Source organism: Rhagoletis pomonella, unplaced genomic scaffold (genome assembly GCF_013731165.1).
Source record: "Rhagoletis pomonella isolate Grant_MI unplaced genomic scaffold, Rhpom_1.0 Rhpom_scaffold_00011, whole genome shotgun sequence".
Lineage (NCBI taxonomy): Eukaryota > Metazoa > Arthropoda > Insecta > Diptera > Tephritidae > Rhagoletis > Rhagoletis pomonella.
In genome coordinates this window covers 1123750-1151677 of record NW_023458565.1, presented here as the reverse complement: position 1 = coordinate 1151677, position 27928 = coordinate 1123750, and the positions used below count along the sequence as shown (strand labels likewise).

Below are 27928 nucleotides of genomic sequence, written 5' to 3'. Positions count from 1 at the left end.
TTATTACAAATTCAATAAATTCTTGTTGTTTTTCGCATTTTTAATAAAATAAACAGATGCATTCCCAAGAGCTGCCCATTTTTGAAACCAGGCAACCCTGCTGCATTCGTTCGTTACATAAAGAAAAATACGTCAGTGTTAACTCTTTTGCTGTGCTATCCTCTGAAAAGAAAAGGGCCGATTTACTTATGAGAAGTTAAATAAACTGCAAGATAATTCATTAAAAAAGTAATATTTGATTTTGTGAAGTTAAAAGAAACAGTTTGGATAGTGGATAAATGCAAATTTCTACGTAGAATGTCCAGCGAATAAAGACACGCCGTCGTCTGGGTTTTCTGTTTGCGTTGTAGCGAAAATTCTATGCGGACGCGCCATTTTGAATTTTGTGTATTCATGTTCTCCATATTCTCAAGCGTGTTAAACGGAAAGACCATATAGTGAGTTTATTTTCATTACAAATGAGTGTTAAAACATGAAAGTTACCAAAGCAGAGTTGTGGGAAGAATCATTAAATTATAAAAAATTAAATAATGTGCATGCAAAAAAAAAATAAAAATAGCAAATATGCAAATGTAAACGAAGACGAACACTGCACCCCTCTACTTCGTGTGTTCTTGATCGTTTTGCGCTCGGTTGCATTTAGAAAGAATGTGAATCGAAAAGAGGAAAAGAAAATAGCAGACGAATAAATCCATGGAGCTAATTTTCCTGGTTGAAATAATTAAAATGTGCTGTAATTAAGGCATTTTTGAAATCCCTGGTGTCAGATTTTAATATAATGGTTATATTTCTGTATATGGTTTTAACCGAAAGTACCAAAAACAGAAAAATTAGCATGTATATGATACGCTTTTCCATGTACATACCCGTCAGTGCGAAATTATCATTTACTTGAGTTTTCATTCATCAAAGTTCAAGGACTGAAGTGCTGAAGAAAAACTTTTCCATAACAACGTAGACGCGTCAAATTTTTGATAAAAAATAGCGTTTTTTTAACAAACAAGTCGGCAATGCAGCTTTTAGCTGCCGGCTTTCAAAAGATGTATACATTATTGGTAAAGTTTTCTAGTTAAGCAAATAACTAAATTGTGTTACTAAAATACACCCAGCTTATGGTGCGTTAATTGAAGTAAACTCGGCAAAATAAAACGGCGTATGTTAATTTTAAATGTAGAGAAAAATATGAATTGAACCTTAGTATGAGCGTAAAATAAAAATATAAGAAAAAGTTAAAACTTTTCGTTGTAAAGAAAAATACCCGCTAATGATGTCATTCAAGGTCTTCATGCCAAACACAAACACATATGCACCAGCAAAACTATTAAATTTCGTTACGTAGATGTTCTTTTATTTGTTATTATTTTTCGTCTAATAAGAAGTCGGTGCTGACCGATAGTACGAAAGCTGGCGTGTCTATCTATATTGCTTTTGTGTTGACTGAGAACAAATGTGTATACGCAGCAGAAATTACTTAAAAGGGGAAGCAAAAATTTTAAAAATTGGTATATTGGCGAAAAACATTGACTGTTTCAAAAGAAGTGGAGTCTCTTGTCTAAATAACCTAAAATACTCTAAGCAAAGCTACCAAATACAACGTGTTCGTTTTCTTTATTTCTTTTATTTAGACCATGTGAAGGCCACCGGGAGTATCTCAGAAAATATCAAAACAAATTAGAAAAAAAAAAAACTTGAGTCTTATTGTAATAAAGCGGTCATTGCGATTATCATCACTGAAATAGTTATATGCAGGAAATCCAATTATTTCTAGAGCTTCATAAGAAAACAGGAAATACCCAAGTGGTAGACGACAACAAGAAAGTTATTGTCGGCGACCTCGGTCAAAAATACATTGACCATGTCCGTGCAACAATTTTGTTTGCGCTGGAATAATCATCAGCCGAATTTTATTTCGGTATGCTCTTCATTGCTTCATAATGGAACACTAGTGGATGTAACGTTAGCAGCAGAAGGTCGCCAACTTCAGGCTCATAAGATTGTACTCTCTGCTTGCAGCTCTTATTTTCAAGTAAGTTTTTAAATTATATAAAGTTGTTATTTAACAATTGTCTATTTGGATTTTAAATTATAGACACTGTTTACATCGAACCCCTGTCAACATCCAATAGTGATACTAAAAGATGTGCAGTATGACGATCTTAAAACTATGGTCGATTTTATGTACTATGGTGAGGTGAATGTATCACAAGAGCAGTTACCACATATTCTAAAAACGGCCGAGATGCTTAAAATAAAAGGACTTGCTGAAATGCCCACCGATCCTGCCAATTTAACTAAATCCGAAAATAAATCATCGAATGAGCCCGCCGATCTTGTGGGCAGCGGTAGTACTGGTAGCAATGGTCAAAGCAGCAGCGGTGTAGCGAGCGGTGGCTTGGGTAGTAGTGCTGGTGGTGGCAGCATGAGTGACTCGCTGTGGGAGGTAACTGCTAACTTTATCATAATAAATATGTATGCAAATAAAATCCTCTTATCAATTCGGTACGAACAACATTGATCTACATAAGGAAAAAACTCATTTGGTCAATGTTGTTAAATTTTCTGAATTGACATTTCCTGTCCAGAAATAAATACTGGTCGTTATGGTTAAATAGACAGGTGTTAATATGAGATGCGCATGGCGAGGAAAAGATAATTGTGCTCTCTGCTCTTCACAATCTATATGCTTAGTCTAGGGTCAAAAGACCTTTAACGATATATGTAGATTTTTGTTTTTCTTTTCGTGGCCAAACCCAAGTTGAAAAAACTGGTTTTTCTAGTCGCTATAAGATTTCGCTCATAAATTACCGTTTGTAGGGTATCTTTGTTCACTAAGACTATACTTTACTTTATAGCAGCAGCATCATCATGGACAACATAGCGACACCCAGTTTCAGTCCCATCACCATCAACAACAACAACAACAAAATAGTCAAACGCAAACATCACAGCAGCAACAACAGCACCATCAGTTAAGGCGAACTCCGTCGCCATTAGGCTCGGGAGCCTCCCCAGCTACTAGACGAAAGCGGCTTCGCAAATCCTCAAACAATGGTACGTATTCAAAACCTTAAGACACAAATTTATGCCATTTATATGCGCTTATTGATGCACGGTGTAAGAGCTTTTCAATACTTCGAGAATGCCCTTAAAATAAAACTAGACTACCCAAAACTTTAAATACATGCAATTGCATGTATGTATCAAAGCATCATCTCAGTTGTATATATACAGGATGGGCAGTTTTTTGGCTATTAATAAAGTCAAAGAGCCAGCAAGTACACGAAATTTTAATACGCTCTTCTTCCTTCTTCGTGTTGCCTCATGTTGTTACCCTCATCCGGAACATAAATGTGCCAAGCCGGCTCATAAGTGCGAAAGGCTCCTGGGAGCCACTTTGCCTATCTCTGCACTAATTTATATACATTATTTCATAACATGTGTTATCTTTTCAGGATCTGGCGATCGCACAAATTCGGAAGAACAGCACAATACGTCATTGGATAGTGGAAACACCGCTGGCGGTATAAGTCTCACACAAATGGGCCAAATGTCGTTTGGTACTGGGACCAGTACTATAAGTGGAATGCCAACTCATTCTCTGCATGCAACAAAATTATTAAAAGAATCGACTAGTACTGATGTGGAACCGCATCCTCAAGATGATAGTTTAGACGGTGGTCATGCTCATGTTCACATGCAAATTGTAATTAAAAGCAAAAAAAAAATACTTAACTTTAAGCTCTTTTAATTCACTTACATATTTTTTTAAACTTAACAGAAACCCGAAGTTGATATGACCAGTGTACAGCAATCAATGCCCTTGGACATTTCGGCAGCTACTACTCCTTCAGAGCATGATGCACCAAATTCTCAATCTTCTCATTCTGGTAAGTCGAAAATACTCTTAGGAATTAAATTTAAATTCAATCCAATATTTAATTTAATGTATGATATATGTATATCTGTGTTCGTATGGAAAAGCAGCTTATGTCAAAAGGAAGGCTTTAGTATAATGCAGCATTCGCAGCATACCATAGCGAATGACACATTGGCGCCGAGACGTTAAAGAACTTTTGGCAAATAAACGTGCAAGAAACAGTTCTGATACTAGCATGTAAATATTATTATTAAGTCTTCTCAAAAAATTCCTTGCCGTTTAAAGAATAAAGGGAATGCCGCATTATACTAAAAGCCAGTTTCCCGACATAAGCTACTATTCCATTCGAACACAGATATATGTATGCAGCCTTGAGTCCCTATAGAATAGTTTGTAGAGTGGAAAGAGCAAGTTATTCCTTACAAATTTTCTCATTTCTTAAAGGAAAGTTACAGTTTTATAAATAATTATACAAAAGCGCTTTAGAATGTTATCAGAAAAAAGTTTGAAATTTATATGAAAATTTGTTGCACTTTTTTGTAGTATTCTACAAATTGTTAAACTTGGGTTTATATGAGTTTTGTTACAGAAAGAACTATATTTTAATTGAAAATTCTTAAAAATAAATAAATAAACATAAGTGGCACACAATATCACTTAGAAATGGCGTGCTATAGATATGACCGATACTGTATATTGAACCGAAATACAAGTGTTGTCAAGTGCTTGCTTTCGATTTACATTAGGGGTATTCTCCAAATCTTGCAAAGCCATTGCACGTAGCACGGTTTGCATGGATTGCATAACTTGCAAACACACGAACAAAATATATGGGAAACAAAATTTCCTATCGCTGCAAAATATGCAACGTCGACACCCATGTATTTATTTTGCAAAATAGCATAGCAAGATAAATGCGACCCTGTGCTAGTTGTTTTGTTGTTGGAATTGCTACATATTTCTCTCATTCCTCTCATCTCGCTCACTTCATTTTTTTTGCTGTCTCTTGTTATTGTATTTGATACATAATTTCGCTGCTTGCTACCCATGCATGCTACCACTTTGCAATGGGGTGCCCTCGTACTCTTCGAATATATCTGGAATAGTAGTTTTGCACTTCGTGCAAGACTTCGAGAATACCCCTATTGTATTTTGCATATCTGGACCATTCTAAAGGAATACATAACTCTTCATACATGTTACTACACATCACTTCACTTGAACCGAAGGTGATATCTTGATGACTTGTGTTTTGAATTGCTCTTAGGAACCCTGTCGGGATTCCTTTGTAGTTCAAGGATATATCGTTGCCTTGATGGTCTGCAGTGGAATTCACACAATCGCTTTGCTGCATTTCCGTCGCAAACATTTTTTTAAATGAAAAGCAGTGGGTCCTTAAAATGCTCAACATGAAATAGTAACAGATGCGATTTGTAATCAGTAGACTGCGGAGGTTTACGCTGAAAACGAAGCCTGAAACTATGTATCACTTAAGTATAAGCAAAATCTATAAATTTGTATACATTTTGTTTATAGTTATGTGGCACATATTTTTAGGTTTCGTTTTCTGCATAAACATCCGCAGTCTAGTAATCAGCCAAATCTGGCAGTATTAGGGACATGTAACTAGATGTTGCATGTTGCGTGACGCGCCTGCTCTACTTTTACGAGATTTTCGTCCATCAAAATTAGCGATAGCGAATGTTGGAGTCCGACTGCTAATTTGTAAAGCCTATGAACACAGGGTTCCCCTCAAATAAATTGGCCTACATGAAAGGATTACGTATTAGGGGGCTGTATAAATGATTTTGAAAGGGCAATCAAAAGATTTGCCCAATTCGCTATACTTCACTTTTGTATCCCATTCAATTTTGGTCTAATGAAGTGTAAGGCCCCTATTGCGAGTGTCGACTGGCAGTAGAATAGAAATTTGTCGATCGAGTCGATCATCTTTTATTTTGCTATTGTGTAAGTTGATCGATAAAAATTTGTACTATTGTGAATGGTTGACGGAATTGTAAACAGCTGTTTGTTTGTTTACATTTGTTTCTTTAATGTTTCATTTACATCATTTTTAAAATAATTGCTTTTATTATAAAATTTAAAAAATGGACACAGTTGAAATATGGTTTAGTGATGAGGAAGATGATGTGGAAGCTAATAGATTAGTAGAGTTGGCTAAAGCAAGGAGGGAATTGCGAGATTCGTCGGATCCCTTGGAGTTGGAAGATGAAGTGTATGTACATATGTGAATTTTATGAATAGAAGTTGCGTTCCCGATGCTTCAAGGTTTTTAGGTTTTACAGGATTTGCAGGAAAAGCTGTTTTTCTCATTAATAAATTTTATGGAAGTTTAAGAAATACGGTACCGTTTAGTTATTTGTACAATGATGTTGAATATTTGTGTCCAAACGCGTGACCCGAGTTTTAAAACTTTAACATACAAGTGTAGTGAAAGAATTAAACTTTAATTTAACATAAAGATTTCAAGTTTCCGAGCACTAGTTAATTAATAAATTATGCAGTATTTTGTAAACTTTGATGTTGGTTCTGCGCAAAAACACTGTGGATGGCGTAGCCGGAATTATATGCACAAGAAATATTGTATATCTTTCACAAAAGAAGCGGAGCTTCCTCCACTGCTCTTTACGGAAATTCCTTTGCCTATGTCCTCACTCTCCTGCATCAGCTCGACCAACCGCGCAAGTCGCCTTTTGTTGCTTACAATTTTTGATCTGTAATTCAGACACATATGTACATACATATGTATATTTCACAATTTTTTACAACTTCCAATTCAATTGACTTACTTATTATCCATTATAGTACCACTTTCTTATGTAAATTTTATAAACGCAAGCTCCAACGACTAAAAAACAGCAATAGAAGGATGAGTGATTAAAAAGTATTCACAGTCGCTAATTGAGCGACTAAGCGACACTCACAATAGCATCGATAATCGACAATCGCTTAATAGTCGCTTATCTACTGCCAGTCGACATTCGCAATAGGGGTGTATATTAGAACAACGTGTACACTTTCATTTGTCGCCTAGTGTATATCTATCAATATTTTGTTAGTTTAATTCCACATGGAGGTCTTTTCAGATATCGAGAACTGAACAAGGTCTATAAAGAATTTGTCTACCAAAAAATATTTTACTTTACATGCAAAATACTTAAGAAATAAAACATCGCCCTTGGGCATGGTGAAATTATAACAGATGAAATAATAAGAGCAAGAAGAATGATTTTAAACGAATCTTATTTGGAAATATGCCTTAAAATATTTCTATAAGATAGACGTATGTATGTCAAGAAAATAAAGTGAGAAGCTGGCCCCCTGGTAGGCAGTGGAATACCTCAAAGTGTATTTCTGTCTTGAAAAAGCTTTCCATAAAACGTATTTGCCGTTCGGAAGCGGCGTAAAATTGTAGCTACTCCATTTGTGTAACAACATCAAGCCGCACCCTGCAAGTTGGAGAAGAATCTCGGCCAAACTCTTAAGCAAAAGCGTAAGCGCCAAAATATTATGATTTTATTACTTTGACTATTATTATAGGCTTATGAAACGTTCGCGAAATGGAGTTCAAAGAAAATTGTTTTATTTATGTTACAAAAATACAGCAGTGCACTCAGCCAATGTCAAATGTATTGCTGGCCTATCGATGGCATATCCCTAATAAATAAATAATATATATGTACATAAATTTATGTATGTACAATGTATATGCATATGTACATAGTCCTTCACAATTTTTTCCTCTTCATAGATGCTGAAGAATGTAGCCGAAAAACTTACAAAAAAAACTCATCAGAAGATCGATGTAGAATTGTATCAGCTGCTAGGTGTGGCGAAGATTGGGTTTCTCTTGCAACTTATTTAGGCGTTGCTTATAAAACCGCCTGGCACTGGGTAAAATCGGGTCGCAGTGAATACCTTACAAAAGGAGGTTCCAAACCAAGATTGCTAACCCAAGAACAACTCGACATTATAATAACATGGCTAGAGGAGAACAACAGTATTACGCTGACAGCAATTCAAGCCCGCATACAAAAGGAATTCAACATTGTGATTTCTCGCACAACGGTAGGCAATTACCTTGACGGCAAGATTTATACCGGCAAAGCTGTATACACAAACCAAATTAATAGCGAAATAAACAAAGATAATCGCGCAGTTTACGTTGCTGCTATGAACCTGCACATTCAAGCCGGCAAGCGGATAATGTACTTGGGAGAAACGAAATTTAAGTGCTTCTGTCGATGCAAAGCGGGTTATCGTGCGATGCAACTGCTTACAGCAGCGAACCCACTTAATATACACTTAATTGGAGCAATTTCTTCATTGGGCGTTGTATCCATCGACAGACAGCGGGATTCCTTCACAAACGAAATGTTTGGCACATGGTTAGCCTCGATTCTACAACAGTGGGAGAAAAATGGAAACAGTCTGAACGATTTAGTCATCGTATGCGATAATGCGTCATATCATTCTAATATAGAGGAGTGTGTGGCAATTATTTCTCATGGTTGCACACAAGTGCTGCGATTGCCGCCATATTCCCAGATGCTGAATCCCATTGAAATTATTTGGGAAAAAGTAAAAATGTTTGTGAAAAGCCACAACTCAAAAATCGAAATGCGAAATGAACTAAATGTAATAGAACAACGACTACAATATTTGGAAAACTTGTTAGATGATGCTAAAGGCACAATTACAGGCGTGGAATGCGAAAGAGCCTTTCAAAGATCATATGCTCTGCATGTAGATGCAGCTGCGCTAAAAGATATGCCCATATGCTTAAATTAATTTTACCGTCAAGTACATTGATAATAGTTAGATTTTATTAAGTAGAAAAATTAAATAATTATGTAATACTAAATAAAAAAACAATGAATTGCTTTTTCTGCATTTTTATTTGTCGTTTCCCCCATTAAGTCAATAGAGGAGTTGTGCGAGCATGTGTCGTGAATTTTTACGAATCAAGTTCTGTAATATACTACTACTTCCAAAGGATACACAAAACTAATGGTCGTTTTTAAAGATTTGCATATTTTAAACAATATAAATACTTTTAGTAATAGAAACCATAAAATTTATTCTTTCAACAAAACTGAGTTTTAAACCAAATAATACTAGTAAGAGTAATAACTAGAGTGGTGCTTACACAATATGTTAGTATGTGGCCGAGCTTCTCCACCGATTTGTGGCGTGCGCCTTGATGGTTGTTAAACTAACTAACCTGCGGTTAACTTAAAAAGGAGATGGAGGTTATTAGTTTAGCCTTCACTTAAAAAAAAGTAGCATTTTCAATTAGAAAAAGAAACTTTGTGAGTTTTTTAATTGTTAAGTAAACAACGATTGCAAAACTTTATTTGCGACATTTTGTGATTTATTATTGCGAGAATTCGGGCATCGTCAAAAACTTGAAAATATGCTTTTTTTGGTGTTTACTGCGGAACATCCATTTAGAACCTCAAACAATCTACGCAAATATTTCAACATATATAGCAGTTAATGGCCAATTACCTGCCAATCCAACCAAACACTCAACATAACCTTGTTTGCCGCCAATACAGGCTTTGGTGTCGTTGTAGAGGCTTATCGGTCCTTGTTGTTGTTTTAATAGCATGCAGGTTCCCAAAGTGTTTTTGGGGAATGGTGGTTGCCCTTGGCACATATAAATATGGGTTGCTCCGGTTTCGTTGACCCGCTGTCGTCTGATCGGACTTTGACCTGATCCCTTGGGTTACGTTCCACTTATGGCCAGTCGGCGTTAATTCATGCGGCACCCAAACATCGAACTTCTTTGATTAGCTTGTTCTTTTTAGATGATTCCAAACTGTCGCGTGGTTGATGTTATATTCCTCCGATATCTTCTGCTCATGCTTCATGCCGGTCTTGCTCAAGCATATGTATTATGTCATCGAATTTTTCAGTGGCTGACCGGCATACACACCATACCCTTCACAAATTTTTCAGCATGGTTTTGCAGCGTTTTCACCTTTTTTATAGTAAAAAATCATCACATAGCGTTAGGTTACACATCAAACAAAACACCTCTTTGAGGTAAAATTTTCGAGTGACGAAAGCTGAACTAGAAACACAAATTTTTTTAAAAGGCCTGGAAGCTGACGAAAAATATTTTATTTATTTATCACCACAATAGTTTTCCCAGACATAAGCTTATACCAAACGAAAGCTAAGGTTTTGGGCTAGACTTGAGGAAACTTGGAATAAAATCGTTGGGCCAGTTTTCGAGAAAATGCCCGAAATATAGTGCTGGAAACCAATTTTTAGTTTCAAACTCAAAAGACACTTGTTTTAAGACCTTTCTACTGATATCCACATCAATGGTATGGAAAGAGTCGCGCGGTAGTTTTAAAAATTTTCTTTTCGAATTTTAGGCACCAGACGCCCACAACGACATACGATTCGAAACATCCTGGAACAAAACCTTCTTAGTTTTTTTTTGTACATTATTTTCTAAAGTTTTAAAAAAATTAAATGAAGGTACGTACAGACGCCACATACATACATACCAAAGCATCTTGTAGTGGAGACTCGAACCAAACCCAATATAGCTCTATATCTGACATATAGAATAATATTAAATATTAGAGTCCGACCGATTCCAATTTTTTTTTTAGTTACCGATGCCGATGCCGATTAATCGGCTTATGGGGAAAGAATCGGCCGATGCCGATTCCATAACAAATTACAAATAAATGTATTAATTCATAAAATCAGTTCATTTCACGCAGTTAAAAAAAAAATGAAATAATTGAATTAATTAAAATAAAAGAATTGCAATATTTTGACAGATTTTGTCTTTTTTACCGACTTCCAAAAAAGGAGGAGGTTATCAGTTCGTCGGAATCTTTTTTTTTTTTTTTTTTATGTATGTATGTACGCATAACCACGTCAACCGATTTCGATTATTCTTTTTACATCGGAAAGGTAGTGTCTCAGAGGTGGTCCCATACTAATCTGGTTAAGATCCGATCAGTGGATCATGAGATATATATATGTATATTTTTTTTATATGAGAACTGAAGTCGGTTTTTTTTTGCTAAAAATTACTTGTTTATTTAATGTTTATTATTTTTTTTTTTTATAAAAGTATACCAGATACAACAAACACCATATAAATTCAAGCTTGGTACAAAAATTAGAAAAATTCTGTTTATTTTCACCAAAATTTCAAACTTTTTAATCAGAATTTTGGTATGCAGTTTTGTAGACCATTTCATTATAGTATAATGAAGTGCAAGTTTCAAGCTGATATAAAATCCCGTTAAGTTTTGGCAATTTTTTTTGCTGGCAGTGTTCTCCATATAAAAGAAAATTGTCGCACATACTTTTGTATGGAAAAAAACGTGAAACACCTTCAACAAAAAAATAATAATTTTTGTGAGCTGTCTGCAAATGTTTTTTAAAGTTGGCTGTCGCTTCACCTCAACATTTGAAAAGAAATTCCAAAGAGTCGGCGAAAAAAGGCCGATGCCGATGCTCAATTTTGTGCCGATACTAGCCGATGCCGATGCCGATTAATCGGTCGGACTCTATTAAATATGTCGCGTGTTAAGGGGGTATCTTAAACCGGCAAAAGCAAAGAAACCTTTTTTGTTTCGCAACACTAGCCTAGTTTTTAAGAATTCGGGTGGTCGTTTATGAATACATTTTTGGACACTCTGCAACAATACCTCAAACATCTCGATTGGACGTCTAGATAAAAACTTCCAAATCTTGTGTATATACATACATATAACTAGTCATTTCAGCATGCTACTGTGGCTGCTTTCGTCACTCTCGCGCAATGCCGTGCGCTGTGATAACTTTTGAAACAAGTAACGACTTACAGAACTGCCTTCATTAAAAATGTAACTTGAAATGTCACCTTTCAAACGTAGATTTGTCAGTTTAACTCAATTGTTTTAGGGTTGGCAGCTTCATGGCATCAATTACATGCAAAAATCCGCGGAGACTATTCGCATGGCATGATATTTTATATTTCTTACAGTTCTTAAAGCCTATTGATATCTGAATACATATATTGCATACTGGTCCTTGCCCCATGCTAGGATCTTAAAACGAAATTCTACAAAATGTATTACATTGGCGGTTTTAACGGTTTTTGGCATTTTTTTTTCTTCCATGTTGCCAAAAACCATCGTAAAATTTGTCTAAAAATTCTGAATAAAGAGTTTGAAATTTTGCTTTTTTTAAATTGGGATTTACGGTAGGTGGCGCGGCCGTCGAAATATTTCGAAAAATGATCTATGGTCTCATTTAAATTATATTTACAGTCTTCTTCAGCTTGTTTCCGATCATTTTGTCACTGGGAAATTTTGTTACTAAAAATGTTCACCACTCCTTATTTAATTTATGGGTCGATTACGAATAGCAACGCAACCACGGTTCGGTGGCCAGCTAGCAACGCAACTGGAAAGAAAATTGGTATTACGAATGGGAGCTATCATCAGTTGCTGTAGAGTTATCGATAATCGAACAGCCAGCAAGTGGCTGTAAACAAGCTGTGCGAGTAAAATTAAATTATTAAAATTACAATACAGCTAAGTTCAGCACAATTATTTGTTTAAGAGGAAGATAAGTGCACGAACGCGGCCTCAATAAGGCGACATTTAAAGGATAATTCCAATCCACTACGAGCTACCGCGTGCATTGTAAGCAAAAATTGGTTAATAAACACATTGAACCACTTCGTTCAACTTCAATACCTCCACACCTAAATGTTTGCCCACCTCTTCGATTTTTCGCAGACGGTAGTGCCACAGCAATGACTTCTATTTGGAAAACTTGGTGTGTCGGTAGTTTTAAAAGAGGTGCTTCAGTTGATAAAGGAAAAAATTTGCAATCCGTGTTCGCTTTTGTTTCGCCAAAAGGGCGTACTCCAAGGGAACTAAAATTTCAAGTTATTGTTTTCTTATTTTCCCCATATTCTGTAAAAGCAAACTGCATTGCAAAATGTTAATATCGTTCGGATTATTAAAAAGTAAAATATATGACATACATTTCAAAAATTGAAAATACGCTCCAAAAACCTTCCCAGCAACCACAAATATGTAGTTGCCTGTGTACACACTTTGTAGCAACTGCAGTTGTCAGTTGAAAGTTGCCAGTTGCCATCTGTAATAACTAATGTGACCAACTATTTCATAACTCAAAGAAGTACGGCGTAGTTTGGGTTAAGTTAACGCCGCGAGCCGATTACGAAATTTCGAATGAAGCTAATTTCGATCCCTGCGAGCTCCGCGTTTGTTCAGAAGTGCGAGCCAAAATGCTTACATCTGAGTTTCGCGAAAGTTGGACAGTCTAAAAGAAAGTGTGTAGATGATTCCACTTCATCTTCCTCTTGACAGCTGATACAAAAGGATCAGTTGAATTTCCCAGTCTCATCGCATGAATACCAATCGCACAATGGCCTGTCAGAACCCCCATCACTAACCCTTGAGAGGTAATGTGTTTTAAAGTGCCCTATAAAAACATTTGCTGCAGCAGGGAAACGTCTTCCTTTTCCTTTTTATGTCACAAAAGGACCCGGTTTCACTTAGCCTAATAGCAGTTCGTGCTGCGAGAGTTCTGTTTGCATTATCCGCAGGCGCCCTGTTCAACATATGTATGTTAAGTGCCAGTGTAGTTGTGGTTCCTAATGCTCCGCTAATTCCTGTTTTACAAGTGTAGCCTTCTCTAGTGAGTTCCACCAGACAAGGTCTTCTTGAAACAATATAGGTTTAAATCTGATTTCCTAGAGCTAATGAATTAATTTGGGCGGGAGACCCCACCTTTTACCGATAGCTCCCCTACAGCAGCACAAGGCAACCGACGCCTTTCCTTGTTAGGCTTCCACGACAGCCGCCGTTGATCTCCCGCCTAGTTACCTGGTTCAGCTAACCTTGAGCCAGATCAGAAAGCGTGTACAGAAATCGCCCCTTAACCAAAAATTCCACATTATCTACATGGGCGATCACCCGACAGCCCACCAGAGCAGGGGAGAGAGAAAATCATCATGTGGAGTGCTCCTATTGACTCTGCACTGAGTGAAGGCGCTCCCCCACTCCGCGGCGACAGCTCTGTCACGAAGTAAGCTGTAGATAAGCCTTAGAGCCCTTTGCATCAGCGCAGGTATGGTGCCATCGGTCCCCGGCGACTTTAATGGTTTGAACGATTTTATCGGCCAGGCCATGTGACGATCGTCCAGAAGATCGGAGAAGTACTGAACCTAGGGGAGATTCTGTAACCAGTTAGCGACAATTTTTCCTCCTTAAGTACAAAATATTGCAAAGAAGTAAATTTGACTGTACTTCCGAAAGAAGTACGGTTGGTCACATTAGTAATAACAGACCCATTATTCAACAATTGAACTATGAAGTATTGTATAAATTCTGGTATTGCATATTTCATGGAGCAATATTTTGTTACCTAGTACTCGTTTGTGAGATGGTTACAAAATTTGCTGGTTACAAGAGTGCGCAGAATTCGAAAACGGTTTAAAAATTTGCAAGAACTTTATTTACCGTTACAAACATTTTTGCTACCAATGCAGAATATACCTGTTAAGAGCGTGTCAGACGTGGCAATATTTGCAACTTTTCCACGCAATTCGCTGAAAAAGAAAAGAAAGAAATTTTATTTCGACGTGTGAACAGCCAGAAAGACCTTACTGTCACCTTTCGAAAATCGGTTTCATTAGTTAAAGTTGCAAAGTGTGACTGCAACTGACATAGCGGAGTTCGATTTCGGAAATATATTTCAACTTGAGCATGCTGCACTAGCAATGTATATTTCTTCAGCAAGTGCTGTCAAACTAACCGTGTAACACTGAGCGCAAATTTATTTTATTTGTTTAGTTATAAATAATAAATTAATCTTGAAATTTAAAATGTATTTAATTATAACCTAGAGAAATAACAGACCGGCGGCAAGACGGCTCATGGTTGCCTTTTTAGTATTGATAAATATTGCAATGTCTGACACGCCCTTTAGAATATACATACATACATATGTACACTAAGAATCATAATATGAAAGTATAAATTTCACAGTTATAACACGCTTTACCGCTAATTGTACGGACAGCATTTTCTAGCGATCGGAAGGCTTACACCACAACTGCTTACTGTTTTTGGAATTTTTCAGCTCATTGGACCAAATTATTTTGTTCCAAAATGCGGTTGGAAATACATATAATAATCTCGTATACGTTCAGAAAACGACAGTTTTCGTTCATTCTCGTAACGTTCGAATGCCGCCAGGCGCAATAAAGGGTTCCGTTATTTTGGTTTTATATTTTCCGAACAATGAAAAAGCATCCGGAGTGCAGAAGGAAAGCGAATGCGGCGGAAATGGGGGATACTTGGGCACCGAAATGCCTCCTAAATGTATGCTCTAAAGTTGATACTGATTTAAAGAAATGTTTTGAATCAATGACTTAAGAATAACACCCCTATTGCGAGTGTCGACTAGTAGTAGATAGACGGCTCTTATTCGATTGTCGCTTTTCCATGGTATTGTGAATGTCGATTATTTCTCGTTTAATAGGCGACTGTGAATAGTTTTACAAACACAGTTGTAGAAGGATGAGCGACTATAAACTATTCACAAGCACTTATTGAACGAGAAAACGACTTTGAAAATACCACGGATAATCGATAATCGACTAACAGTCGTTTATCTAGTACTAGTCGACACTCGCAATAGCGGTGTAGGTGACTCTATCTTTATCCACCATCCGTAAAACGAAAAATGTATAAATATCACAATGTGCTTCAATGAAGAGAATCTATCCTAATGCAAACCGCCACAACTATCAATTTTGATTTTTGAACATTTGTTTAATTTAATTTGTTGTAAATGTCCCGCGGGATCCCGCGTTGAGTTGTCAACTATTTTCATTTTGTTATTTGTTAAACTTATCCAGGTTCTATACACAAAATTTGATGTTCTCTATATGTAGTAAGAAATTATTGTATTAGGTGGAGATGTGGTCTTTAGTTACTTACTTTTTTCTAGAAAATTAATCTGTATTTTGAAGTAAAGTGCAGTGTCAGAAACTTTCTGCCGTCGGCTTGTTTTAAATATTCTTCAATTTAAAATTATTATATTTTACGAAATAGCTTTCCTTTTATTATATTATCTTAATGTTAAAAAAATTTTTAATCAAAAAACACATATGGTGGAGTTCATTCACAATTCACTAAATAAAATATATAACACCGGCACACAAAAAAAGAGAGTCATATATTAAAGCTCTGTTTTGGCCAAACACGCTCAAGTTTTCGAGTAAATTGCAGAAAATTCCGATTTTCACGTTTTTCGCCAGTTTTTTTTTTTTTGGAACGTTTTAGGCCAATTCGTCTGTGTATTTGGATTCGGCGCGTCAAAATACTTGAAGTTAAGTGGGCCTCATCAAAAGTATAGACAACTTTTTTTGTGAGCCGGTGTAATAATCATTAAAAAAAATCATTTACAAAGGCGAGTTTTTCAAACGCTAAAATACAATAATTTAACGCTTAATTCATTCATATATTTAAGATAAAAGTAAGATAAACAGTAAACAACACAATCCAACAAATTTTGAAGACCTATCTTTTGCTGTACTTGGGGATCAGGAGAGAGCTATGCACAGAGTCTGATCAAAATTGTGATTTTTTAGTTTATTTAATCGTATCAGATAAAGTGAAAAACAAAACCAAATTTTAAAAAGCACAGATGTACTTTTTTGTTAATAGTGCAAAAATTAATAAAACTATGGAAAAATATTGTATTGGCAAAATTATATGCTTTTGTATTAAATTCAACTGAGTGCATTGATCGCAAGCATCTCGTGTAATTTTCAAACTCTGTTTCTCTCTCAATCCAAAATTAACGTATACATTTTCTGGTATATTTTGTCATAAAGTAATCGTAGTTATTAGATGAAATGAATTATAAAAAAATATACGATACACCAAAAAAGTTAAAATTAATATTGGTGTTAGTACAAAAATACAAAACCTCTCACACTCTCTTACTCTCTCTCTCTCTCTCCCCTTCCCAGGTCTGCAATGGACGGTCGTTGACTCGAACTATTCTCGCTTTTCGCTGTCAACTTGCCAGCCAAATTTGATTGGTAACAGCGGCGGTGGCAGCGGTTCTGGCAATCAGCAAGCAAACGCATCAAGCAACAGTGACCCCCAGCAACAACAACGGCAGCCACACACACAGGATTCGGCTCAACAATCGGCAAGCGGACAACAACAACAGCAGCATTTTCAACAATTACACTATCAACAGCAACAACAGCAGCAACAGCAACAACAGCAGCAGCAACAACAGCAGCAACAGCAACAAAATGCTGGAACAACATATTCTCCACAGATCATAACCGTCAACAGCCTAGTCAGCAATTATGGTACTAGTTCAGCAGCGCAAAATCTTTCTCCAACTTCACCAAACGAATCGAGTATGGTACAATCGGTTTACAGCCAAGGTCCCACGCCCATCCAATCCCCCCACCCCAATGAAGCTGCAGGAAATGCTTCAGCAAATGGCGCTAGTAATGTTACCACGGGCAACACTGCTGCAAGCGGTGGTGGTGGTGGTGGCGGGGGGGCTGGCGCTGGCGGCAGTAGTTCAGTTGGAGGTAATGCAAACAGCGGCAGCGGTGGCATTCAAGGGGCAAAACGTAAACGTTCTGTCAATCCTCAAGGTGATGAAAATTTTATACGAGCTTTAGAAGCTGTACGCTCCGGTGGTATTGGTTTCTGTAAGGCTGCACGCCTATACGGCGTAAATAATCGTACTTTGTGGTTAGAGTACAAAAAGCGTGGCTATCCTGTTTCACGGCCTAGCATTAAAGCACGTGTCGTTAAACAAGAGCCAAATATGTCGCCATCGCCGACACCTCCCAATACAGCAAACGATGATACGACTAATGAAAATTATGAACATTTAACAGCAGCAGTGGCAGCTGCGGCTGCCCAATCGGCTGCATTGAATATGCAAATACCCCCACCGGCGGACACGCCTGCACCATCAGTAATGTGTACACCACATCATACAGCTACGGCCGGAAGCGCAGGAGGTGCGCATCCAGCTATGGGCGTAATGAACTTCTTGGATCCGCGACATATGGACTTCTCGGCGGCTGGACTGCATACTGTGTCCAGACAGCGATACATAGATGCGACTGGCGTCAGCGCTGGCTCTGGAGCTGGCACCATCAACGTTAATCCGGCAGCTGCAATGAATTTACAAAGTATTAACTTCAACTCAATATAGAATTCAGTTTCGAGTGCAAACACCGCGACGACAATTTCGATGCACATTGCACAACAGCATCTTCAGCAACAACAGCATACGGCAGCAGTTGCAGCCACCACACATACACATCCGATTACTACAGCTATAATACAAACAACCGCTCAGCCCACACATGGTGTGATTGGTGGCAGTGGTGGCAGTCATACAGTGTTAGCCCACTCTCATCCACTAGCACTAGCTCATGGCGGTGCTCCAGCGGGAACAGCACTATTCATTACATGAACTTAAGGAAAATAAACCATTTGGTCAACATAGAAATAGGAAAGAAATGGCAATACAGGAAATTTAACTCAACTGAATAGACATCGTCATTAAGAATTAGCATACAAACATATACATACATATATATGTATATAGTGTGTTTAAGAGTGCGCCCAAGATGGGATTTGCTAAATTCACATGTCAAAACAAGGTGCGCGAATGTAGCGTAGGCAGGAGAAATATGCACGTTACTTTACAATAATAAAAGCATTGAGTAAAATTGGCATATTTTCAAACCACTTCATTTGAGTCCTATTCGAAGCATCAGCTGTAGTTTTCGCATAATTGCACGGCAGACACACTGACACTAAAAATAATACCTAATAATACCTATTAATGATAATACAAGTGAAATAGATATCCGCGTTCGGCGCAAACTCGAAATTGTGTGACAGAAAAAAAACAGTTTAACCATAAGATCGTATTTAGCTAATTAAGTCAATATGTATTTTTAAAATTTTCTTGGCAAACTAATACCTACATATATATTACTATAACGTTAAAGTTGTATGTACAATTCGGAAGAAGAGAATAACTGATTTTTTTTTTTAATATTCGTCATTATATTATTTGTACATTAATCCATTAACGTTTTCTTGATGGAGTTTCATCATAATTAGGCGATACTTAGAGATGGTAGTTATACGAGTAACTATTTGCAATCAAGATATACAGTAGCATAATGAATTGCAATTAATTCATCTTACCCCACATGCGCTCACGAAGTAAAAACAAATGCTATTAAAGGCGTTCCTTAAAACAATTTTTTGACACCGTATTTTTTTTTTTGTATTTTAAGGAAACACAATTTTTTGTACAGTGAGAAAGACCATCAATGAAATGAACAAAAAAAGAAAGAAAAAAAATACACAAAGCACACAAAGCAGTGGGCCATCTTCTGATAGACTTAATTGCATAACTATTTATTATGGAAATATTTGATTTTTAAATATACATACATACATAAATAAGGATTATATTGCATATTTCAAACCAGCGAAATTAAAAATAAAAGTATAAATACAAATATCCTTAAATTTAATAAATGTGCGATATACGTGTAAAGAAATAAATATAAATAGTTTATAAAAAACGTTGATATTTTGATATTGGATTCCACATGATTAGATTGTTCCTAAAAGGGGTAAGGAGTCTCGATTCAAATCTCTTAAATGTCTGTATGACGAACTACATAAATCATTTGAGCAACATCCACTGCGCGACGTACTGAGAATGGCAGAAAGGGCAATAACTTTTTACGTAAAATTTCAAATAGTCATTTCACGCATTTTATTGGATTTGTTTTTATCTTTAATACCAAGTTCAATAGCTCCATAACGGGTTCTCATCATTTTACCTAGTCCTTTCAGAGTTGAGTACGTATACACAGTATTGGACATACCATTCGCATTTCGATTAAACTATGTTTGCCTGTTAGTGTGCCCGATAATTCGAGCCAAAACTGAGATATCTGAACTTAATTTGGGCCCCTATTATGGTTCACAACTCAACTTAGTTTATTGCTGTTCACAACTTGCATGAATTGCAAAATATTACTACTTAGCAATAGAGAAGCAGATCCACATGAACTTCAATCATATGTACCATCAGCTTATAAATAGATATACATATGCCATAACGTGTATCATTATTTTGATTCATTTTTACTTCCTTTCATACGATGGTGGTCATCAAGGGCTCCCGGTTGACTGGAGGGGGGTAGTGGATGAGGTCTGCACCTGCGACTACGCTTCTTATTCTCCTGTACCTGCCACCCTGACTCATGCGACGCTGAGGAGGTCCGACTGGGAGATCTACGGTGCCTACTGTTGGAACGGTGCATACTGCTGGAGCGATGCCTGCTCTCCGAACGACGCCGGCCCCTGGACCAGCGTCGACTCTCGGAGCGGTCACGACTCCCGGAGCGACGCCGGCTTTCAGTCCGATGCCTGTTTGCAAAGCGATGTCTGCTCTTCGGGAGTAATGCTTCTGCTCTCTTGAGGCCTTGCGAACGATGCTGCGCCTGATCCACGCCGCCGCTGCTGGTGCTTGGCTTCTCTTCTTCTCTGGCGTGTTCAATGAAGAGGGCAGCCTAATCCTCGGTCAGGCTCTCAAAGAAGCTACCTCTGCGCCTGGTGCCCTTACCCCCGCCCAGCATGTTACTGCCGTGCGTGGCCGTTGCTGTTTTTTGTGCTGTTGTTGCTGTTTTCGCTGCAGTAGTTGCTGTTGCTACTGTTGTAGCGATAGTTGCAGTTGTGGCTATTGCTGATGTAGCTGTCGTCGCTGTTTTCGTGATTGTTTTCGCGCTTGCTTTACTGTTTTTGTTGTTGTTTTTTGTTTAGTTTTATACATCTTGTTCGTACGACTGCCTGCTCGACGAGGCGAGCTCAGCAGTCAATTAACTGGAAGGCGATCTCATCTGGTCCACCGCGCCAGCGCCCCATGTCGCAGTAAGGCCACCATTACTCCTCGATGCGGCCCGGTGTCGAAGAGGCGCCGTTATACTACAGCCGGTTTATATCCTCCTGGCTGCAAACCGTCCTATAGGCACGGTGTCGCATCACACCCTGGATTAGGAGGTGGCAGTTCTTGGTGAAATAGGCTAGTATTCGATTCGAGAACTAGGCCATTCTCCAGCAAAACGGAACCTTCGTTATCCAATGTATTTTTCTTTCGTTATGAATTCGAAATCCAGCCCATTATCGAATTGGAATTTTAATGAGAGAGATTTTCTTATATTTCCTTTCGAGAATGAGCCGGATATCACTTTCTCTCTTGTTACTATGGTTTCCATTTTTTCGAACACATCTCGAGTGTATTTCCAATATACTATAAACGTTGGAAAGCTAAGGTTGGTTATGATTTGGTTCTCAGTTCGATAGTCATATTGGATATCGAAGGTCATTTTCGAACGTTCGCCAAAATGTTTATTGGGATGCTGCGATCAGCTTATACATATTTCCCCTCACCTGCGCAATCTGTTTTGGTGTCCTTTTGTCTCTGCCAGCACCTATGTAACTGTTTTTACACATGCACGTGTTTGCAAATTGATGATTTGTATGGAAAAGCATTTATGCGCATATATTTGAATAAAATAAACATATTTAGAAGATATCAACCAATACTTCCCATATACGAAACGAAAGAAAAATACAACAAAAACAAAATCATTCGAGCGGTTTTCGACATTTTGATATTTAAAAAAAATTCCAAATTTTTTCAACAATTTTTTGCCTTTAAATGCTCGATATTTGTTGAATTTATATAAAGTTGGTATACGAAAATATTTCTACTGCTCCAAAGAACTTATATCCCGAAAATTAGAGTTATATCTGCCAACCATAAGCTGCTAGAGCACTTAAAGGCTCAATAAGCCAATATTTACCGTTGTTTCTATGACAGACAACGAATCAGTTACTTACATAAATGTATCTGTCGATAGGTTTGAAATTTTGTCTTTGAAACGCCACAATTTTCTTTGAAATCGATTTACTAGTTCTCGTGCAATAAGCGTTTTCGTGAAACTCTAAAAATTACAACTACAACATTTGAGCATAGCCTCCATATAGAAACGTAAGACGTATTCTACGTCAAAATGGAAATCAGTTACGAATTATGTTTTACCGTTGAGCTCGAGGAAGCTGGTGCCAGACAACTACATACGTTTTGTCTATGTGGACGGCTGCATTTGAATTCATGTATTCATTATAATGACTATAGTCAGTTGTTCAAGCGACGCCAACGCCAACGCAACGCCAAAGTTCTATGTGGGCGGGCCTCAAGTTATTTCCGTAAGTCCTGGAATTTTGGCATAAAATAAGAAAAATATTGCTTTAGCGCAGCAGCCACTTCACCAATCCCCACTAAACTCGGTACGAACATTGCTTACAGGTAAGCTAAAAAACCTCTAAAAATGTTCGAAATCGACACTAACCACGCTCAACTCCTATATAACGGTAATTTACATAATATGAAAACTGTTTTATATTAGGAACTACTTAACTCGAAATCGACATTCGCAATAACTTTTTAGCACTACATGAGATTTTTGCAGTTTTGTAAACTACATACATACTAGAGTTGGGCACTTAAGTTCTTCTTTTGAATGAACCGTTGCGTTTTAGTTCGTTTACGTTAGTGAGTTAGTTCTTTAGTTCATTTAGTTCAATTTATGAATACATTTATTTATTTATTTATATCGACACCTGGGTTGAAGATCGACCTACATATCTCGGCAGCCAGTTCGAAAATGCCCTATCTTGGCAAGGAACTGAAGCAGCAACAATGCTAAAGCGTTTTAAAACGTATCTGTAAAGATGGGTTTTTGCTCGTGCCAAGAATGTTTGGATCGTGACCCAAAATGAGAAAAGGCCGAACTAGCGAAGTAGTTCATTGAGATGAACTAGTTCTTTAGTTCGTTGAACCACGTAAGCCTAATTAAAGTCTATACATAGTCAAATATTTTGTTGTTTACGTCCATGTTTTAACAAATATAAGGTTCTTTGCTTTCACCACGTTCTGTTTTCGTTTACAAATGCAACCCTGCCTATCGTTTGATACTTTTCATGAACCTATAGGAAGAAAAGCTCCGGACTAAATCCTGTAACTTCTGACTAGGAACAGTTGCTCAGTTACTCTTCTAAAAATGTTCCCTCTTACAGTTTTTTTTGTCTATGGGAACGACTTCTGACTAAATCCTGTAAACCGCACTGCTATTGGAACAGACTACATGGCTACCAGAACAGCAACTAGCACCAGTTGCCATATAAAATAGGGCCATTAGCAACAACTTACCTCAATTATTCTTAACTATGGATTCATTCACTTCATTTATTGTCAATTGAATTTGCTGAAGTACTGCATTTACTGAAGTGTGCAATAGTGCACAGTAAAAGTAAAACCATTTGCGCAGCCCTCTAATATGTATGACGCTAATTAACGTACAACATTCTTTTAACATCCCACAAGATAATTTAGGTAGGCCTTCTTAAGTGAAGCCATTCTAAAAGGGCGACCCAAGAAGGAATGAAGAACGTGCTTCCCTGCAAGGGGTCTAGACGAGCTTTCTATACTTATAATTTACACGAAAGTATAAGCTTATGTTGTTTAGCATTACAAATGAATTTAAAAATGCATTTTAGATTGCAATAAAACATATTTGATATGAGCCTTAAATAAATACCTTAAAGAAGCAAGCTTTATAAGAACTCCTCCAAAGGCCTTCTGAAATGTGTCCTTCAAAAGCCGTTCTGGAAGCCCTTCTATGCCTTCAATTTATGCCACTACATACAAAAAAGTAAGGAGAAAGAAAAGCAGAGTGGAAGGCCTCTGGAATCTCAAGAAGGCCTTTGGGCCTGAAATTATCTACTGGGATGTTATAAGATTATTACAGATTTTTGGGAAATAGGTGTAGCTCCGTCCACTTTTGACAACATAACATAACATGTTGTTGCTCTAGCGGCTATACACTCCGCTCGGATCGGCTCGTCCATCAACGTTGTCGTCAGGCTCAGCTAAAGGGAGGCCCAGGAAGTGCGCAACTTCCACTGGGTCTGTCCATAGGGACAGGGGCGTCAGCTGGATAGGGTTTCTGGGGGCATGCGAAGAGGTGCCGTGAGTCATGTGGCGACTCTCCGCATGCCGGGCTTTCATTGGGCACATTTGCGTTCACTCTGCTCTGGTACGAGTTTAGCCTGCTGCAGTAGCCAAAGCGAAATTGAGCTATTGTGGTGCGAGTCTCTGGAGGCAGACATAGCTCTGTCCCGTCCGTCTGACGTCTGGCGGTTCTGTTAGTATATAGTAAAGAAAAACTTTAGCTAGCACGTGTATGGCAATAAATAATACTCGCATCCAAATGAATGTTTAGCGCGAACTGACTTTAAATTTTCACAAGTTTTGACTTTGACCAGATATAACTCACTCACCAGAATATGTTTCCGTACAGTGTTTTGAAAATTTTGGTCACATTTCATCGAATTTTGCGAAATTTTGTAAAAACTTTGAATCATTAATTTGTATGACATTTGATGCAGAATAAAGTCTATTTATATAAAAAATTAACCCAAAAAAAATTATTACGAAAAATATTGCAAGTATTAAAAATAAACACTGTACGGAAACATATTCTGGTGGGTGTATGGATATCAATTAGTTAAAAAAAAATATAAATAAATAATAAAAAATTTTATCAAACTCTGGTGGCGGCCCCTAAAAATTTAACATAAAACACAATAAAGAGGTGCTCTATACAAAATATAGATTTTGATAAGACCACCCTAATGCAAATTTTTAAACGCAATCGAAGGTTACTGAAATCTTATTTATTTTTATTTTTAGATATATCACAGCCGCCTAACGTTGCCGTGAAAACAATTGTCTCTCAACCTGAGTGCTCGCCGCGCGCCGTTAATATGGCAATGTCTCCCTCACCTACTAGCCCACTCCCTCAACAACAGCAACCTGCTATGCAACTCCAGCACCAACATTCGCAACAACAGCAAATGGGAACAAAACGCAATAGAGTGCTCACGCGTCAACCGCGTATTAAACGCGATAGTGATAGTTTATCAAATGCTCAAGCTTCACCCGAACCGACAGGTTCATGTATCGACTTTGATCCCTTCAGCAATTCCCCCGGCAGTAGTACGCATTCAAATTTTGCGCCTGCCCATGCTCACCAGCTGCATACACAACCCACACACCACCACCACCACCACCAACACTTGTTGACTGTGCCGCCACGTATTGAACGTCACTCTTCCGAACCAGCACCGAGTTTGACTCCGTCTTCACCACATTTATTATCAGTTCCGCAGAATTCACCCTTCCTTATGAAACAGCATTCGGATCCGTTACTGCCCACACAGCATTCGCTTAGTGCTGCCGGCTCATTAATAGTTGGTGGCGGTGGCACAAACCCCTTTGCACCGTTACATCGTCAGTTTTCACACCCACTTTCGGGCACAACCACTAACGCCAGCAGCAGCAGTGCTGGCACGAGTCATATCACCAACATTTCGTTGCATCATCCACAACACATATCACTACCGGAATCAATGTACACGTCCGGTGGATCACCACCGCCAGCTGGGTCTTCGCAATATGTAGTACCACATCAAATCGTATCAAGTGGAAGCGGAGGATCGTCCAATGAGGTGATCGGCACTATGAGTACATCATCTACAGCCGCTAGTCCTTCAAAAATGCTCACCCTACCACAGTTTACTACAACTTATATTGATGACAGTGGTACAGGTGGCCGGACTGGTTCACCGACAACCTCATCATCCATTACTGGCGTCCAAGGTAATACATCAAGCGTTAGTTCGGCACCATTGGAGGGCGTTCGATCTTCAGAATCGAACACACCACCACCGACGAGCAATTTTCGTAGTTCAAAATCCGCAACGGGTGCTCTATTATCGGAGCGTAGAAGCAGTTTGCACCCTGGAGCCACTGCTACGAGTAGTAGTTCGTTTGAGCACTTACCCTCTTTGCGAGTCAAGAGTGAGGAGTTACAAAGATCGGTGTCTTCTCCACAAGTGAGTACCTAAATAAATAATTTATCTAAATAAGTTAATAGTAAAAAACATATATATTTTTAAATTAAGTTTTTTTTTTAAATATGAACCGAATCGGACCATAGATACGGGTTTTCCAAATATCTCTACTCCCACGCCACCTATCGACAAATTTTTTGTACAGTTATGCCTTTTCATATACATACATAGGTAATAGGTATTATTAATATAAACTAAATCTGACCGTAAATGCGGGATTTCAAAATATTTCGACCCCGCGCAACCTGTTTTTTTTTTTGCTGACGCTGCTAGGCATTTTCTCCCATATAAAGAGAAATTTTGAGCATTGTCGGCATAATTTATATGGAAGAAAATGCATGACACTGCCACTTAAAAAAATTAAAAAAAAAAAATCAACGCGATTTTCTAGAGTCTTGAAACTTGCACTTTATCCTACTAAAATTTGACTGCATACTTAAAATTTTTCCAAAAGTTCTGAATAATAAGTTCTAAAATTTTTAAGGGGGTTTTGGGAATTTTAGTTGAATTTTCATAATTTTTGTACAAATTTCTGGATTTAAATGGTGCTTGTTATATAATACGCTATACTGTTACAAAAAAAATATTTAAGATCGAATAAAAAATAAATATAGCTAAAACTGCTCAAAATAAAATGTTTCTATTATTTCTTCCACCACTGTATATACATACATATGTATGTCTCTGTCGCAATAGTTAGTTCTGTGACCGAACCGAATAAGGTTAATATCAGCTTTGTCCATCTAGAAGTGTTTAAAAAACTTAAAAAGACTAATTCACGAATCTGAGAGGCAAAATTATAAGCATTTGCGTCCTCTTGAGGGAAGCAAAGGGAACTTCTTGGAGGGATTTCTATGTATAGTGGCATCCAGAGTACTTCCGAGACTGCCTTGTTAAGAAAAGTTCTGTCGAGATCTTCGAACCCGATCGAGTTTCTGCAGAAGCAAGCCGGTTCCTGGAGCGCGATGGGAAAGGAATTAGTAAAACTGCTTCTGGACACACATTTCCCAGGTGGTTCGCAGACAAAGCGCTCTCTGCACGCGCTCGTGCCGGGTAGTAAACATACCTGTCACATGGTATTGGCATAAACCGTTTTGCAGTATCACCGACGTTATGCAAATCCGCCGCATTTGAGTTAATCTGCCGCGCTTGGTGTTCCCCTACTATATCTATAATCGACATTCTTGAATTATATATTTATTATTGTTATAATGCATTTTTTATTTTATTTTTTTCAGACCTCTCGGGAGATCATCACCTTGGAAAATCCTCGTTCTAGTCATTGCCCCGTAATACGTCCCGGACCGGCTCTGGGTTGTAACTTTTGTTGGAACACAATAGATGGACATGGTAGAATTTTGCGGCGCAAAACTAAATACCACTGTCCCGAATGCCAAACGAATTTATGTATTGTACCATGCTTTCAAGAGTATCACGAACGACAAAATAGTGAAGCAGCAAATGCTTCGTCCGGAAATGATAACAACAGTAAATCATTCTCAGGAACCACCGGCAGAAGTGGAAGTAGCGGCAGTGGAGGTAGTAGCACTCGCCACTTTTCCAAAACTGAGTCCATTTGAAAGCGTTAATTGGTGACCGTATATACATATTTTGAGAGGTTTTTATTGTTGAACCGGCAGCATTTGCTGCTGGAAATAAAATTTGTTGTTTGTTAGGAGGGCTAAGGCTACCTTTGACTTTGGACCAAAAGTGTTAGTCATTTAAGTCCCGCCTCAAAAACATAAGCATATACTTAAACTCCGTAAGTGCGAATTGAGTTCGCATGAGGTGTAAGATATACTTACAATAAATATTTGTATGTAAAAAAAAACTAAAAAAAAAAAAAACTAAAAAGGTTATGTACTTGAAGCCACATTTGTATCTACCAAGGAACTACATACAA

General features: G+C 37.8%; 1 protein-coding gene across 2 annotated transcripts; it reads left to right on the top strand.

The window, feature by feature from the left end:
* Positions 1 to 106: 106 nt before the first annotated feature.
* Positions 107 to 27856, top strand: LOC118747249 (longitudinals lacking protein, isoforms J/P/Q/S/Z). 2 transcript variants are annotated; one of them, XM_036481234.1, is made up of 8 exons: positions 107 to 437; positions 1626 to 2026; positions 2090 to 2440; positions 2853 to 3051; positions 3453 to 3703; positions 3779 to 3887; positions 24803 to 26007; positions 27264 to 27856. In XM_036481234.1, exons 2-8 carry the CDS (start codon positions 1856 to 1858, stop codon positions 27603 to 27605), a joined length of 2628 nt encoding a protein of 875 aa, XP_036337127.1. In that variant the 5' UTR covers positions 107 to 437; positions 1626 to 1855; the 3' UTR covers positions 27606 to 27856. The 2 variants fall into 2 exon arrangements, with proteins under 2 accessions (XP_036337127.1, XP_036337128.1); XM_036481235.1 differs by lacking the exons at positions 24803 to 26007; positions 27264 to 27856 and adding an exon at positions 7650 to 8758 and having other exon boundaries at positions 110 to 437.
* Positions 27857 to 27928: the final 72 nt, after the last annotated feature.